Source organism: Delphinapterus leucas, chromosome 1 (assembly GCF_059928025.1).
Source record: "Delphinapterus leucas isolate spDelLeu-1000000601 "Yukka" chromosome 1, BTC_Dleu_Yukka2, whole genome shotgun sequence".
Classification (NCBI taxonomy): Eukaryota; Metazoa; Chordata; class Mammalia; order Artiodactyla; family Monodontidae; genus Delphinapterus; species Delphinapterus leucas.
The window spans coordinates 32,646,524-32,664,992 of record NC_143129.1 but is presented as its reverse complement, the minus strand read 5'-3'; the positions used below and the strand labels follow the sequence as shown (position 1 = coordinate 32,664,992).

Here is an 18,469-nt window from a genome sequence, read left to right as displayed (position 1 = left end):
TGGCACACAAAGCCCTGAGTATCCCATCTCTGCCATTCTTCTCTGGCCTTAGCTCTCCACATGTCCTGTCTCCAGCAGCTGCACTCTGCCGTCTCCTTTTACACTTCTGCTCTTCCATGAGTCTGTGTCTCTGCTTATGCCATTCTCTCCACAGGAACTGCCCATTCCCTTTCCTCATCTAGTCATCTTTAAGTCTCAAGTCAGGTATTGCCTCCAAGATGCCTGCCATGACCAAATCAGGGTTTTTGTTACATGAGTAGTTTGCAAGGATTATTGTAATATTGCAGTTTTGATAAACCATCCACAAAATAGCTCTGGCAAAATATAAATTATCTGTTTGGGCTTTTATCAAGCAATAGATAATGTGCCTAACAGACACCCACATCCTAATTCTACCTCTGACTCCATTCTTCATTCTCTTCCTTAACCCTTAACCGTCCCTGAGTTTGAACTCAAAATAATCCCTTATGTTTAACTCATTTCTGTACTTTATTTCGCCTTTGAACCTCAACCCACTTCTGTCTCACATCCCTATCTGAGCCTTACCCTTTCCCCAACACCCACACCAGGGAAAAGAGAACCAGCAGTAGCGTGTGGCTCAGGGATGGGGTACAGGATAACTTATTTGTACATGTGGTTAAATAACTATTAAAAGGCTCAGGGTTTTAGTTTATTTGAGGTTTTTCTCCTTCACCATTTTAACTATGAATTACATCATAAAGAAAAAACCATAAAAGCTAAGTATCCAGTTTAGTGAATAATAATAAATAACCATATAACTACTATCAAGTGATGAAACATTAACAATAGTACAGAAGGTCCCCATATTTTCCACCTCCATGAACATAATTTCTCCCTCCACAATAGAGGTGCTTGTATGGACATAATCCTTCCCTTCCCCTGGAGGTAACCATTATCCTGAATATTTTGTGATAATAATTGCTCTGTTTTCTTCTTTAGTTTACCACATGATTCCTAAACAATGCAGTTTAGTTGGTTTTATTTTTCTACTTTAAATAAATTGAATCATGCTTTATATACACTGCATATTGCTTTTTATTTTTGATCATAATTATATAAGATTTATCCATGTTATATATACCTATAGTTTGCTCATTTTCATTGTTGTATGTTATTCATTGTTTCAACACACCACACATTTTTTATCCATTCTAGAGTCAATGAATTTGGTGTTTGGTTTTGTTTTGTTTTGTTTTTAACGAGTGTTGGTTTCCTTTTTCAGCTTGTTGAAATATGATTGATCTTTAGCATTGTGTAAGTTTAAAGTATACATGTGTTGATTTAATATACTTATATATTGTGAAATGATTACCATAGTAGAGTTTTTAAGACATCCATCACCTCACATAATTATATTTTCTTTTTTGTGGTAAGAACATTTAAGACCTACTTTTTCAGCATCTTTCAAGTACTTTGATAAGAGTATTGTTAACTATTTTCACTATGCTATAAATTAGATCCCCAGAACCTATTCATCTTATAATTGGAAGTTTATACCCTTTAACCAGTATGTCCCCATTTCACCCACTGCTCAGCCGCTTGCAACCACCATTCTACTGTTTCTATGAATTCAGAGTTTTTAGATTCCACATGAAAGTGAGATCATACTGTATTTGTCTTTCTCTGTCTGACTTATTTCACTTAACATTTTTAGATATCACATCTTCTTTATCCAATCACCCACTGACAGACAATTAGGCTTTTCCATATCTTGGCTATTGTAAATAATGCTGCAATAAGCATGAGAGTGAAGGTATCTCTTCAATAGATGTCCTGTTTTATTTTCCTTTGGGTATACACCCAGAATTGGGATTGCTGGATCATATGATAGTTCTATTTTAAATTTTTGAGGACCTTCCATACTGTTTTCCATAATTTCTGTACCAACTTACATTCCCACCAACAGTGCACAAGAGTTCCCTTTTCTCCATATCCTTATCAACATTTGTTCTTTCTTGTTTTTTCGATAATAGCCATCCTAAGTGGTGTGAGATGCTATCATACTGTGGTTTTGACTTGCATTTCCCTTATAATTAGTGATGTTGAGCACATTTTCATGTACCTTTTGGCCATTTGTATGTCTTATTTAGGAAAATGCCTATTAATTCCTCTTCCCATTTTTCAATCAGATTTTTTTCTTTTTTTGCTGTTGAGTTGTATATGTTCCTTACATACTTTGCATATAAACCCTTTATCAGATGTATGACTTGCAAATATTTTCTCCCTTTCCATAGGTTGCCTTTTTACTCTGTTGATTATTTCTTTGTTGTGCAGAAGCTTTTTAATTTGATGTAGTTACACTTACTTATTTTCACCTTTGTTGCTTGTGCTTTTGGTGTCATATTCATATCCAAAAAATCATTGCCAAGACCAATGTCCAAAAAGCTTTTCCCCTATATTCTTCTAGGAGTTTTACAGTTTCAGGTATTATGTTTAAATTTCTAGTCCATTTAAAGTTAATTTTTGTGGTTGGTATAAGGTAGGCTTCCAATTTCATTCTTCTGTACATGATTATAAATTTTTCCAGCAACATTTATTGAACAGACTATCCTTTCCCTATTGAGTATTCTTGGCTGTCTTGTCAAATATTAGTTGACCATATATGCAAGTGTTTATTTCTTTGCTCTTGATTCTGTTCCTTGCTATGTGTGTCTATTTTAATGCCAGTACCATACTGTTTTGATTACTATAGTTTGAAATCAGAAAGTGTGATTGCTTCTGGCTCTGTTCTTCTTTCTCAGGATTTTCTTGGCTATTTGAAGTCTTTTGTGGTTCCATACAAATTTTAGGATTATTTTTTCTACTCTTGTGAAAAAATGCCATTGAGATTTTGATAGGGATTATATTGAATTTATAGATGGCTCTGAGTAGCAGGGACATTTTAACAATATTAATTCTTCTGATCCATGAACATGGGATATTTTTCCATTTATTTGTGTCTTCTTAAATTTATTTCATCAAAGTCTTATAATTTTCTGTTTTCAGATATTTCACCTCCTTGGTTAAATTTATCCCCAAGTACTTCATTTCTTTGATGCTATTGTGAATGGGATTGTTTCCTTTATTTCTTTTTCAAATAGCTCAATGTTAGTATATAGAAATGCAACTGATTTCTGCATGTTGATTTTGTATCCTGCAACTTTACTGAATTTGTTGACAAGTTCTAAGAGTTTTTGGTGGCTTCCTTAGGATTTTCTAAATATAAGATCATGTTATCTACAAAGACATTTTTATTTCCTTTTCAATTTGAATGATTTTTATTTATTTACTTTTTCTTGCCTGGTTGTTCTGGCTAGGACATCCAGTACTGTGTGGAATAGGAGTGGTGAGATTGAGCACCCTTGTCTTCATCCTGACCTTAAAGCAAAAGTTTTTAACCTTTCCCCACTGAGTATGATGATAGCTATGGGCTTGTCATATATGGCTTTTATTATGTTGAGGTAGATTTCTTCTATACCCAATCCACTGAAAATTTGTATCAAGAAAGGATGTTGTGTTCTGTCAAATGCTTTCTCTGTGTGTATTGAGATTATCAAATGATTTTTGTCTTTCATCCTATTAATGTGATGTGTCATATTTATTGGCTTGTATATGTTGAACAATCCTTGCAACCCAGGGATAAATCCCACTTGATCATTGTGTATGATCCTCTTGGTGTGCTGTTGAATTTGGTTTGCTAGTGTGTTGCTGAGAATTTTTACTGAGAATTTTTGCTGAGAATTCATCAGGGATATTGGCCTCAAGTTTTCTTTCCTGTAATGTTCCTATCTGGTTTTGGTATCAAGGTAATGCTGGCCTCATAAAATGAGTTGGGAAGTGTTCCCTCCACCTCAATTTTTGGGAAGAGTTTCAGAAGTATTGGTATTAATTCTTTAAATGTTTGATAGAATTCACCAGTTAAACTATCTAGTCCAGGTTTTGTTGTTTTTTTCTTTCTTTTTTTTTTTTTTTTTTTTTTGCAGTACGTGGGCCTCTCACTGCTGTGGCCTCTCCCGTTGCAGAGCACAGGCTCCGGACACGCAGGCTCAGTGGCCATGGCTCACGGGCCCAGCTGTTCCATGGCATGTGGAATCCTCCCAGACCGGGGCACGAACCTGTGTTCCCTGCATCGACAGGTGGACTCTCAACCACTGCGCCACCAGGGAAGCCCTGTTGTTGTTTTTATTGGGAGATTTTTGCTTACTGATTAGGTCTTCTTACTCATTATTAGTCTGTTCACATTTTCTATTTTTTCAGGATTCATTCTTAGTCGGTTGTATGTTTGTAGGAATTTGTACATTTCTTCTAGGTTATACAATTTTTTGGTATGTAATTGCTCACATTTTTCTCTTATGAGCCTTTGCATTTGTGTGGTATCAGTTGTAATGTCTCCTTTTTCATTTTTTATTTTATTTATTTGAGACTTTTGTCTTTTTTCTTAGCCTAGTTAAGAATGTGTCAATTTTGTTTATTTTTTCAAAAAGCCATTTCTTAGTTTTGTGGATTTTTTTTCTATTCTTTTTCTATTCCCTACTTGATTTGTTTCTGCTCTGATCTTTATTATTTCTTTCCTTCTGCTCACTTTAGGCTTAGTTTGCTTCTCTTTAGTTATTTGAGGTGTAAAGTTAGGTTGTTTGTTTGAGATCTTTTTTTTTTAATGTAGGCAATTATTGCTTCCCTTTTAGTCTTGATTTTGATACATCCCATAAATTCTGTTATGTTGTGTTTATGTTTTCATTTGTCTTGAGGTATTTTAAAAATTTCCTTTGATTTCCTCTTTGACCCAATTATTGTTCAAGATTGTGCAGTTTAATTTGCATGTATTTGTGATTCTTCATATTTTCTAACTATTACTGATTTCTAGTTTCATTCAATTGTGGTTGGAAAAGATACTTGGAATGATTTTTTTTAAAAATAAATTTGGACTTTTATTTATTTATTTTTGGCTGTGTTGAGTCTTCATTTCTGTGCGAGGGCTTTATCTCATTGCGGCAAGCGGGGGCCACTCTTCATCATGGTGTGTGGGCCTCTCACTATTGCAGCCTCTCTTGTTGTGGAGCACAGGCTCCAGATGCGCAGGCTCAGTAGTTGTGGCTCACGGGCCTAGTTGCTCCACGGCATGTAGGATCTTCCCAGACCAGGGCCCAAACCCGTGTCCCATGCATTGGCAGGCAGATTCTCAACCACTGTGCCACCAGGGAAGCCCCCAGAATGATTTCAATCTTCTTAAATTTTTAAGACTTAAAAATTATTTTATGACCTCACATGTGATCTATCACTGGTAAGGGTAATTTTATAGGCAAATACAGAACAATATAACACTGTAATGGTGGTGCATGCATCACTTTTAACCCTCATATAAAAGTTAAAAGACAAAAATTTGTTAATAGATGCATAACACACAAAAAAGCTCTGACTACACAAACACAAAGAGGGCAAGTAGTAAAAGTGTAGTTTATTTATGTGATTGAAGTTGCTATCAACTTAAAATAGTTTTAACTATAAGATATTTTATGTAAGCCTCAAGTTACAAAAAACTAGTATATAGTTTCTATCAGATATATTATTACAAAAGATAAAGAGAAGAAATCAAAGAAAAGCACTACAGAAATCATCAAATAACAAGGAAAACAGCAATAGGGAAAGAGAAGAATAACACAACTGCAAGTCAGACCAAAAAATTAACAAAATGGCAATATTAAGACCTTATTTATCAATAAGTACTTAAATTCAAATGGATTAAACCCCCAATCAAAAGGCATAGAACGACTGAATGGATTTTTTAAAAAACATCCAGCAATATGCTGTCAACAAGCAACTCACTTTACATTTAAAGACACACATAGGAGAAAAGTGAAGGGATGAAAATAGATTCCATGCAAATTGTGAGAGAGCTTTACTCTCCTCTGGGTGGTGAGATTATTTTCTTCTCTATTTATTCAACAAATATTTATAAATGCTGGTTTGGGAAGCAGACCCTCGAGGCAGTAGTTCAGTTTTGGACATACTGGTTTGAAGTGCTTGTAAGTCAAGAGAGAAACACTCCCTGAAAAGGAGAAATTAGCCTAATGATTCAAATGCTGCTGAAAAATCAATTAAGAAACAAAAAGATATTTATTAAATTTAGCAGCATGAATAAACATATATTGATGTTACAACTAGAATACTTTTCTAAAAAGTATAAGAAGTTGGGCACTAGATAGTGAAATCTGCTAATGATAACTAATAGTAATAAAATAAATAGGCATATTCCTTTTAGAAATCATTTTGCTCAATTCATATCAAGAATTATTAAAGTGTTCATAACTTTTGATCCAGTAATCACATTTTCAAGAATTTAAGCAAAAGAAATAGTGCTAATGTAGAAAAGACTGTATCTGATAATGTCCATGGCAATAATATTTACAAAAGTGAAAAAATAAAGCTACCTAAATGTCCAATAGGGGAGTGTTAAGTAAGTAATGATAACTCACTCAATGGAGTATTATGCTGTCATTTAAAATGGTATATTATGCTGTCATTTAAAATGTCATTTTAAATGATATATAGACTTCAGGTAATATAACATGAATACATAACAGTAACCTACATTTGGTAAATCCTAAGAAAATATCCTAAATATGTTTTTTATACTTTTGATGATTTCTTTGTGGTAATTTTTTTCTATATTTATAAAACCATCTTTAATGACCGTGAATTACCGTATTAATGGAGAAACATATGTTCTTAAGTTTGTTGACATAATTATCTTAACTTTATCTTAGTCTATCCTTTTTTCTATCATCTTGCTGTATAGGTTGCTTGTTGTATTTTATTTCCATCTTATTCTTTGCTACATTAAGAATGCTCCATTTAGTCTTTTCCTTTGCAGGTATATGAAGGATAGTTGTATTTAAAATTCTGAATAGTGAATAAGATTTTTAGAAACAAAATTTAAATGATCTATTATTTATCAAGTATTTACCAGGCAAATCTATTTTTCTCTATCAAAATCATTAAACTTGTATTCTTCAAGGAAGCCTTCCCTGACCTCCATTACTACTCTCAAAATATAGGTTAAATCCTCCTATTAGGCAATCCCGCAGTCCCAATAAATACACACTTACTGGTAATCATTACAGCAATCTCAAATGTTCCTTTGTGGGTGGTTGACATATTTCTAGGAAATTAAACAGGAGCATTATTGGAGGACTCTAGACTGGCCCTCATTTATCTGATTTTTTTATTCTAGGGATTCCCCATAATGAAACTGTTGCCTCTATTCTAAAAAGACTTTATTAGGAATAATCCCAGTCAATTCAACGTCACCTTAAATGTCATGAGTAAAACGGAGAATGTCAGATCTATATTTATACTAACAGAATTTATCCTAGAGCCTCCACATATATTTGAAATATGCCTTGAAGGGTATGTTGTTTTGAAGTCAAGCTCATATAGAAATAATTCCAACAGATTAGTTTTAGAAACTCCATTTTGTATTTCATTGACATTAAAACTAAGGGTATTGAGGACCTTCAAGATGGCGAAGGAGTAGACGTGGAGCTCACCTTCCTCCCCACAAATACATCAGAAATACATCTACATGTGGAACAACTCCTACAGAACACCGACTGAACACTGGCAGAAAACCTCAGACTTCCTAAAAGCCATGTGGCTGACAGAGACTTGGTGTTCCAGCTGGGTGTCAGGGCTGAGCCTCTGAGGTGGAAGAGCCAAGTTCAGGACATTGGACCACCAGAGACCTCCCAGCACCATGTAATATCAATCAGCAAGAGCTCTCCCAGACATCTGTGTCTCAACGCTAAGACCCAGCTCCACTCAAAGACCAGCAAGGTCCAGTGCTGGACACCCCATGACCAACAACTGAGAAGACAGGAACACAACCCCACCCATTAGGAGAGAGGCTGCCTAAAACCATAATAAGTTTACAGATGTCCCAATGCACACCACTGGACGTGATACTGCCCACCAGAAAGACAAGATCCAGCCTCCTCCACCAGAATACAGGCACCAGTCGCCTCCACCAGGAAGCCTGCACAACCCACAGAACCAACCTTACCCACTGGGGGCAGACACCAAAAACAAAGGGTACTACGAACCTACAGCCTGCGAAAAGGAGACCCCAAACACAGTAAGTTAAACAAAATGAGAAGACAGAGAAATATGCAGCAGATGAAGGAGCAAGGTAAAAACCCACCAGGCCAAACAAATGAAGAGGAAATAGGCAGTCTACCTGAAAAAAGATTCAGAGTAGAGATAGTAAAGATGATCGAAAAATTGGAAATAGAATGGAGAAAATACAAGAAACATTTAACAAAGACCTAGAAGAACTACAGAGCAAACAATGATGAACAACAATAAATGAAATTTAAAATCCTCCAGAAGGAATCAATAGCAGAATAACTGAGGCAGAAGAACGGATAAGTGAGCCTGGAAGATAAAATAGTGGGAATAACTATCACAGAGCAGAATAAAGAAAAAAAATGAAAAGAATTGAGGACAGTCCCACAGACATCTTGGAAAACATTAAACACACAACATTCGAATTATAGGGGTCCCAGAAGAAGAAGAGAACAAGAAATGGTCTGAGCAAATATTAGAAGAGATTATAGTTGAAAACTTCCCTAACATGGGAAAGTAAATAGTCAACCAAGTCAAGGAAGCACAGAGAGTCCCATACAAGGTAAATCCAAGGAGAAACATTCCAAGACACATATTAATCAAACTATCAAAATTTAAATATAAAGAAAAAGTATTAAAAGCAGCAACGGAAAAGCAACAAATAACATACAAGGGAATACCCATAAGGTTAACAGCTGATCTTTCAGCAGAAGCTCTGCAAACCAGAAGGGAGTGGCAGGACATATTTAAAGTGATGAAAGGGAAACTCTTCAACCAAGATTACTCTACCCAGCAAGGATCTCACTCAGAATCGATGGAGAAATTAAAACCTTTACAGACAAGCAAAAGCTAAGAGAATTCATCACCACCAAACCAGCTTTACAAAAAATGCGAAAGGAACATCCCTAGGCAGGAAACAGAAGAGAAGTAAAAGATCTACAATAACAAACGCAAAACAATTAAGAAAATGGTAATGGGAACACACATATTGATATCGACCTTAAATGTAAGTGGATTAAATTATCCAACCAAAAGACATCGACTGGCTGAATGGATACAAAAACAAGACCCATATATATGCTGTCTACAAGAGACCCACTTCAGACCTAGAAACACATACAGACTGAAAGTGAGGTGATGGAAAAAGATATTCCATGCAAATGGAAATCAAAAGAAAGCTGGAGTAGCAACACTGATATCAGACAAAATACACTTTAAAATAAAGTCTATTGCAAGAGACAAAGGAGGACAATAGATAATGATCAAGTGGTCAGTCCAAGAAGAAGATATAACAATTCCTGCAGCAATGAGGAATTCCAAAATAGGAGCACCTCAATACATAAGGCAAATGCTAACAGCCATGAAAGGGGAAATCGACAGTAACACAATAATAGTAGGGGACTTTAACACTCCACTTTCACCAATGGACAGATCAACCAAAATGAAAATAAATAAGGAAACACAAGCTTTAAATGATACATTAAACAAGATGGACTTAATTGATATTTATAGGACATTCCATCCAAAAACAACAGAATACACTTTCTTCTCAAGTACTCATGGAACATTCTCCAGGATAGATCATATCTTGGGTCACAAATCAAGCCTCAGTTACTTGAGGAAAATTGAAATCGTATCAAGTATCTTTTTCAACCACAACACTATGAGACTACATATCACAGGAAAAAAGCTGTAATAAATACAAACACATGGAGGCTAAATAATATGCTATTAAATGACCAAGAGATCACTGAAGAAATCAAAGAGGGAATCAAAAAATACCTAGAAACAAATGGCAATGAAACACAATGACCCAAAACCTAAAGAATGCAGCAAAAGCAGTTCTACGAGGGAAGTTTATAGCAATACATTCCTATCTCAAGAAACGAGAAATCTCAAATAAACAACCTAACTTTACGCCTAAAGCACTTAGAGAAAGGAGAACAAAAAAACAGTTAGCAGAAGGAAAGAAATCATAAAGATCAGGTCAGAAATAAATGAAAAAGAAATGAAGGGAATGATAGCAAAGATCAATAAAATTAAAAGCTGGTTCTTTGAGAAGATAAACAAAATTGGTAAACCATTAGCCAGACTCACCAAGAAAAAAAGGGAGAAGATTCAAATCAACAGAATTAGAAATGAAAAAGAAGAACTAACAACTGACACTGGAGAAATACAAAGGATCATGAGAGATTACTACAAGCAACTATATGCCAATGAAATGGACAGCCTGAAAGAAGTGGACACATTCTTAGAAAAGCATAACCTTCCGAGACTGAACCAGGAAGAAATAGAAAATATAAACAGACCAATCACAAGCACTGAAATTGGAACTGTGATTAAAAATCTTCCAACAAACAAAAGCCCAGGACCAGATGGATTCACAGGTGAATTCTATCAAACGTTTAGAGAAGAGCTAACACCTATCCTTCTCAAACTCTTCCAAAATATAGCAGAGGGAGGAACACTCCGAAACTCATTCTATGAGGCCACCATCACCCTGATATCATAACCAGACAAAGATGTCACAAAAAAGGAAAAGTACAGGCCAATATCACTGATGAACATAGATGCAAAACCCTCAACAAAATACTAGCAAACAGAATCCAACAGCACATTAAAAGGATCATACACCATGATCAAATGGGGTTTATCCCAAGAATGCAAGTATTCTTCAATATACGCAAAATAATCAATGTGATAAACCATATTAACAAACTGAAGGAGAAAAGCCATATGATCATCTCAATAGATGCAGAAAAAGCTTTTGATGAAATTCAACAGCCATTTATGATAAAAACTCTCCAGAAAGTAGCCATAAAGGGAACTTACCTCAACATAATAAAGGCCATATATGACAAACCCACAGCCAACATCATTCTCAATGGTGAAAAACTGAAACCATTTCCACTAAGATCAGGAGGAAGACAAAGTTGCCCACTCTCACCCCTATTATTCAACATAGTTTTGGAAGTTTTAGCCACAGCAATCAGAGAAGAAAAAGAAATAAAAGGAATCCAAATCAGAAAAGAAGTAAAACTGTCAGTGTTTGCAGATGACATGATACTATACATAGAGAATCCTAAAGATGCTGCCAGAAAACTACTAGAGCTCATCAATGAATCTGGTAAAGCAGCAGGATACAAAATTAATGCACAGAAATCTCTTGCATTCCTATACACTAATGATGAAAATCTGAAACAGAAATTAAGGAAACACTCCCATTTACCATTGCAACAAAAAGAATAATATACCTAGGAGGACACCTACCTAAGGAGACAAAAGACCTCTATACAGAAAATTATAAGACACTGATGAAAGAAATTAAATATGATACATAAGGCACTGGTGAAAGAAATTAAATATGATACAAACAGATGGAGAGATATACCATGTTCTTGGATTGGAAGAATCAACATTGTGAAAATGACTATACTACCCAAAACAATATACAGATTCATTGCAACACCCATCAAATTACCTATGGCATTTTTCACAGAGCTAGAACAAAAAATTTCACAATTTGTATGGAAACACAAAAGACCCCCAAGAGCCAAAACAATCTTGAGAAATAAAAATGGAGCTGGAGGAATCTGGCTCCCTGACTTCAGACTATACTACAAAGCTACAGTAATCAAGAAAGTGTGGTACTGGCACAAAAAGAGAAATATAGATCAATGGAACAGAATAAAAAGCCCAGAGATAAACCCACGCACAAATGGGCACCTTATCTTTGATAAAGAAGGCAAGAATATAGAATGGAGCAAAGACAGCCTCTTCAATAAGTGATGCTGGGAAAACTGGACAGCTACATGTAAAAGAATGAAATTGGAACACTCCCTAACACCATACACAAAAATAAACTCAAAATGGACTCAAGCCCTAAATATAAGGCCAGACACTAGTAAACTCTTAGTGGAAAACATAGTCAGAACACTCTATGACATTAATCACAGCAAGATCCTGTTTGACCCACCTCTTAGAAAAATGGAAATAAAAACAAAAATAAACAAATGGGACCTACTGAACCTTAAAAGCTTTTGCACAGCAAGGGAAACCATAAACAAGATGAAAAGACAACCCTCATAATGGGAGAAAATATTTGCAAATGAAGCAACTGACAAAGAATTAATCTCCAAAATATACAAGCAGCTCATGCTGCTCAATATTAAAAAAAACCAACAACCCAATCCAAAAATGGGCAGAAGACCCAAATAGACATTTCTCCAAAGAAGATATACAGATTGTCAACAAACACATGAAAGGATGTTCAACATCACTAATCATTAGAGAAATTCAAATCAAAACTGCAATGAGGTATCACCTCACACCAGTCAGATTGGCCATCATCAAAAAATCTACAAACAATAAATGCTGGAGAGGGTGTGGAGAAAAGGGAACCCTCTTGCACTGTTGGTGGGAATGTAAATTGATACAGCCACTATGGAGGACAGTGTGGAGGTTCCTTAAAAAACTAAAAATATAACTACCATATGACCCAGCAATCCCACTTCTGGGCATATACCCTGAGAAAACCGTAATTCAAAAAAAAATCATGTACCACAATGTTCATTGTAGAACTATTTGCAATAACCAGGACATGGAAGCAACCTAAGTGTCCATCGACAGATGAATGGATAAAGAAGACGTGGCACATATATACAATGGAATATTACTCAGCCATAAAAAGAAACGAAATTGAGTTATTTGTATATGTACATACAGAGTAAAGTAAGTCAGAAAGAGAAAAAGAGATACCATATGCTAACACATATATATGGAATGTAAAAGAAAAAAATGTTCTGATGAACGTAGGGGCTGGACAGGAATAAAGATGCAGAAGTAGAGAATGGACTTGAGGACATGGAGAGGGGGACGTGTAAGCTGGGCAAAGTGAGAGAACAGCATTGACATATATACACTACCAACTGTAAAATAGAGAGCTAGTGGGAAGCAGCTGCATAGCACACGGAGATCAGCTCGGTGCTTTGTGACCGCCTAGAGGGGTAGGAAAGGGAGTGTAGGAGGGAGATGCAAGAGAGAGGGTATATGGGGATGTATGCATACATATAGCTGATTCACTTTGTTATACAGCAGCAACTAACACAACAATGTAAAGCAGTTATACTCCAATAAAGATGTTAAAAGAAAATAAATAAATAAAATTTTAAAACTAAGTGTATTTATTTAACAGCCTCCATAATATCAGTTTATTCAGGATTCTGATTGTGCATAGTGTTTTCAACATGTTGGAAATTATGACATTTATCATTCATAAGGTTCTAATAGGGAGGAGGCTATATAGTAGGAAAAAAACCAAAGCTGAGTCTTGAAAATGTGGTAAATTTATAAATATAAACAATGTGTTAACCAAAATAATAAATTCAGTATATCATGATGTAATTTCCGAATAATTTTGGCTCTGAAAAGATTAAAAAGAGGAAATTTTTTTTTTTACAGAATTCCATAATACTTAGCAAACAGCTGGCCACTTTGGGACAGAAGCCTGCCATATATACAGTTCTGAGGAGAAAAGTTTATTTTCCACATAGAAAAATGAAGAATGGGTATTTAATTTTTAAATTTCAGACATAATATTTATGTTTAAAATTAAGTAAAGTAATTATCAGAAACTTCAAGAAATTTAAAAACCCTAGTGGAATTTCATGGAGTATCTTATATGTAATTTCCAAGTAGCTTCTTTCAACACATTAAAATTGTGATAATCAGAACTAGTTACCAACTCAGAAAATACCAGTCACACTCCAATAGTTTCACAATTTGTATTAATAGCTAAAGGTCAATGCAAGAGTCTCATTCAGGATGGTGGCAAATCCTAGCAATATCTCAAAATGTTTCCTGCTCGTTCTTTAAGGTGAGCCACAGTGATATGACTGATATCACAATCATTACCACCATCAGTGCACGGGTTTATGTGCTCTCACACACACACGCACACACCCCTGAGAAGTAAAATCTGTTACTGTTAAAGTTAGTAGGTGATCATGGGGTTTAGACAAACATTTTTTAAAAATTTATTTTATTGAAGTATAGTTGATTTACAATGTTGTGCTAATTTCTACATATAGCAAAGTGATTCAGTTATACATATACATATATACATTCTTTTTTATATCCTTTTCCATTATGGTTTATCACAGGATATTGAATATAGTTCCCTGTGCTACACAGCAGGACCTTGTTTTTTATCCATCATATATATAATAGTTTGCATATGCTAATCCCAATCTCCCAATTCATCCCTCCCCCACTCCCCCTCTCCCTTGGCAACCACAAGTCTGTTCTCTATGTCTGTGACTCTGTTTCTGTTTTGTAGATAAGTTCATTTGTGTCATATTTTAGATTCCACATATAAGTGATATCATATGGTATTTGTCTTTCTCTTTCTGATTTCCTTCACTTAGTATGATAATCTCTATGTCCATCCATGTAGCTGCAAATGGCATTGTTTCATTCTTTTTTATGGCTGTGTAATATTTCATTGTTTATAAATACAACATCTTCTTATCCATTCATCTGTCAATGGACACTTAGGTTTTTTCGGTGTCTTGGCTATTATAAATAATGCTGCAATGAACATTGGGGTGCATGAATCTTTTCAAATTATAGTTTTGTCCAGATATATGCCCAGCAGTAGGATTGCAGTGTCATATGGCAACTCTATTTTTAGTTTTCTGAGGAACCTCCATACTGCTTTCCATAGTGGCTGCACCAATTTACATTCCCACCAACAGTGCAGGAAGGTTCCCTTTTCTCCACACCCTCTCCAGCATTTATTATTTGTAGACTTTTTAATGATGGCCATTCTGACTGGTGTGAGGTGGTACCTCATTATAGTTTTGATTTGCATTTCTCTAATGATTAGTGATGATGAGCATGTTTTCATGGGCTTATTGGCCATCTGTATATCTTCCTTGGAGAAATGTTTATTTAGATCTTCTGACCATTTTTCAATTGTTTTTTTTTTTTTTTGGTATTGAGTTATATGAGCTGTTTGTATATTTTGCATATTGATCCCTTGTAAGTCACATCATTTGCAAATATTTTCTCCCAGTCCGTAAGTTGTCTTTTCATTTTGTTTATGGTTTCCTTTACTATACAAAAGCTTGTAAGTTTGATTAGGTCCCATTTGTTTATTTTTGCTTTTATTTCTATTACCTTGGGAAACTAACCTAAGAAAACATTGGTACAATTTATGTCAGAGAATGTTTTGCCTATGTTCTCATCTAAGAGTTTTATGATGTCATATCTTATATTTAAGTCTTCAAGCCATTTTGAGTTTATTTTTATGTATGGTGTGAGGATTTGTTTTAACTTCATTGATTTACATACGGCTAGACAGGCTTTCTTAATCTATTGAGCACCTAGGCACAGGGCAAGGTGCTTATAACTAAAAGATACAATACTTGCAGTCATTGACGTTATAGTTTAGTGGGGGAGACAAGTAAACAAATAGATGCTATGATAGAAGTGAGCCCAGGGTGAAGTGAAATATATAGATGGTACAGCAACTAAGGCTTCGAGGGTGCACTAACTAAGCCTCAGAAAGGGCGTTCCTAAAGAGGTGACATCTGCACTATTGAAAAGAAATAAAAGTGAGCCAATTGGAGGAAGCTTTCAAAGAGCAGGGCAACACATAAGAGGGCCTTCAAACAGAGACCTAAGAAAGCAGATGCATTCTAGGAGATGCAAAGAAGTTCAATTCATGGTTAAAGTAGAAGGTGCCATTTAGAGAGAGAAAATATTAATCTTGAGCTGAAATTCCTGCTGATCTTACAAAACTTTGGGTGTTAGGGAGGGAGGAGAAGCAGTTGCTATAAAACCAAGCCAAAGGCCTTGTCTCATTTAGCAGGTAGGTAGGAAGGTTATTGGTAACATTTGTTTCTTCTCTATTTTTAATGGCTTTATTGAGATATAATTCATATACTACACAATTCACCCTTTTAAAGTGTACAATTCAATGATTTTTAGGATATTCGCAGAGTTGTGCAACCACTCTCTAATTCTAGAACATCTTTATCAACCCAAAAAGAAACCCCATTCCCTCCTCCCCCAGCCCTTAACACCGCTAATCTATTTTCTGTCTTGTGGTTTGCTTATTCTGTATTGTTTCATATCAAAAGGATCATACAATATATGTTCTTTTGTGACTGGCTTCTTTCTGTTAGCATAATGTTTTTAAGGTTCATCCATGTTGTAGCATATATCAGTACAGTTGACCCTTGAACAACAAGGGTTTAAACTACACAGGTCCACTTATACACAGATCTTTTTTTTTCAATACATATGTACTACAGTACTACACAATCTACAGTTGGTTGAATCCACGGATGTGGAACTAAGTGTATGGAGAGCCAACTGTAAAGTTATACACAGACTTTTGACTGTTGGAGGAGGTGGGTGGTAGGGGAGGCAGCACCCTGACCCCTGCATTGTGCAAAGGCCAAATGTATTTCATTTCTTTTTATTGCCAAGTAATATTCCATTATATAAGTATACCAACATTTCATTTATTCATTCTTTAGTTTCTGAACATTTTGGTTGCTTCCGCTTTGGGTCTATTATGAATAGTGCTGCTATGAACATTTATATACAAGTTTTGTGTGGACATTTTTCATTTCTCTTGCATATATACCTAAGAGTGAAATTTCTGGGTCATATGGTATCTCATTTCACTTCTTTGTGGTCAGAGAAAATACTTTATATGATTTCAATCCTTTTAAATATATTGAGGTTTATTTTATGGCCTTACATGTGGTCTGTCCTGGAGAACTTTCCATGTACACTTATGAAGAATTTGTAGTTTTCTGTTGTTGGGTGGAGTGTTCTATAGACGTCTGTTAGGTCTAGCTGGCTTATAGTGTTATTCATGTCTTCTGTTTCCTTGTTGATCTTCTGCTTGTTGTTTTACCCATTATTGAAAGTGGTATAACAAAGTCTACAACTATTATTGTTGAATTATTTCTTTCTCCCTTTTTTCTGTCAGGTTTTGCGTCATGTATTTTATGTCTCTGTTGTCAGATGAATACATTTATAATCGTTATACTTCCCTGACGGACAGACCATTCAACATTATAAAATGCCCCTCTTTATTTTTGGAACTTTTAATTTTGTTTTAAAATGTATTTTGTCTGATATTAGTATATCTACTCCTTTGCATGATATATTTTTCTCATCCTTTTTTTCCCAACCTATTTGTATTTTAGAATCTAAAATGCATTTCCTATAGGCAGCATATAGTTGGATCTTCTTTTGTTACCTAGTCTCTGACATTTCACTGGTCTGCTTAGTCCTCTCACATTTAAGGTTATTACTGACATAGTTGGATTTATGTCTGTCATCTTCTTTTCATTTAATATGTTTCTTATGTCTTTTTTTATGTATTCCTCCTCTACTGTTTTCTTTAGTATTATTTTCAGTGTGTAACAATTTAATTACATTAATTTTTTTCACTATATTGTTTGAAATATTTTCTTAGTTTTTCATCTAGGGCAGGCTATATATATATATATATATATATATATATATATATATATATTATCAGAATCTAATTCAGATTTATGCTAACTTAATTCGAGTGAGATATAGGAAAACATTCCTATTTCCTCCCCCAACTGGCCTTGTTTGCCACTATTGTTATGCATATTATTATATCTATATATGCTTTAAACCCAATGACACATTGTTGTAACTATTAGCTTGAGTAATTTTATACCTTTTAAAGAAGCTGGGGGAAGAAAGGAGAGCCAATATACATGTATAGAACTTGTATTAACTTCCTTATTTACCATATCTGGTTTTCTTCATTTGTTCCTATGGATTTGAGTTATCATATGTTGTCATTTCCTTTCTCCAATGTAGCTGTGTTCCCATCCCTCTCTATAATCTTATTATTAGCAAATATATTATATTTTTATGTTATAAGCCCAACAATACAATTAAACACATGTTGCTTTATAAAATTGCTTTTAAAATCAGTTAAGAGAAAAACGGAGAAACATACATTTATATTCTTTTTTTTTTTTTTTTGGCTGCGTTGGGTCTTCATTGCTGTGCATGGCTTTCTCTAGTTGCGGCGAGTGGGGGCTACTGTTTGTTGCGGTGTGCGGGCTTCTCATCATGGTGGCTTCTCATTGCAGAGCACGGGCTCTAGGTGCATGGGCTTCAGTAGTTGTGGTGCATGGGCTCAGCAGTTGTGGCTCGTGGTCTCTAGAGCGCAGGCTCAGTAGTTATGGTGCACAGACTTAGTTGCTCTGCAGCATGTGGGATCTTCCCAGAGCAGGGCTGGAATCCATGTCTCCTGCACTGACAGGCGTATTCTCAACCA

The 18,469-nt window shown here is 35.1% G+C and overlaps 1 protein-coding gene across 1 annotated transcript in view; it reads left to right on the top strand.

The window, feature by feature from the left end:
* The window catches only part of CATSPERE (catsper channel auxiliary subunit epsilon), a 249,588-nt gene that overhangs the window by 63,317 nt on the left and 167,802 nt on the right, over positions 1-18,469 (top strand). Inside the window, exon 8 of the mRNA XM_022579421.2 lies at positions 13,582-13,688. Coding sequence (XP_022435129.2) covers positions 13,582-13,688 — 107 coding nt within the window. The remainder of the gene's footprint in view (positions 1-13,581; positions 13,689-18,469) is intronic.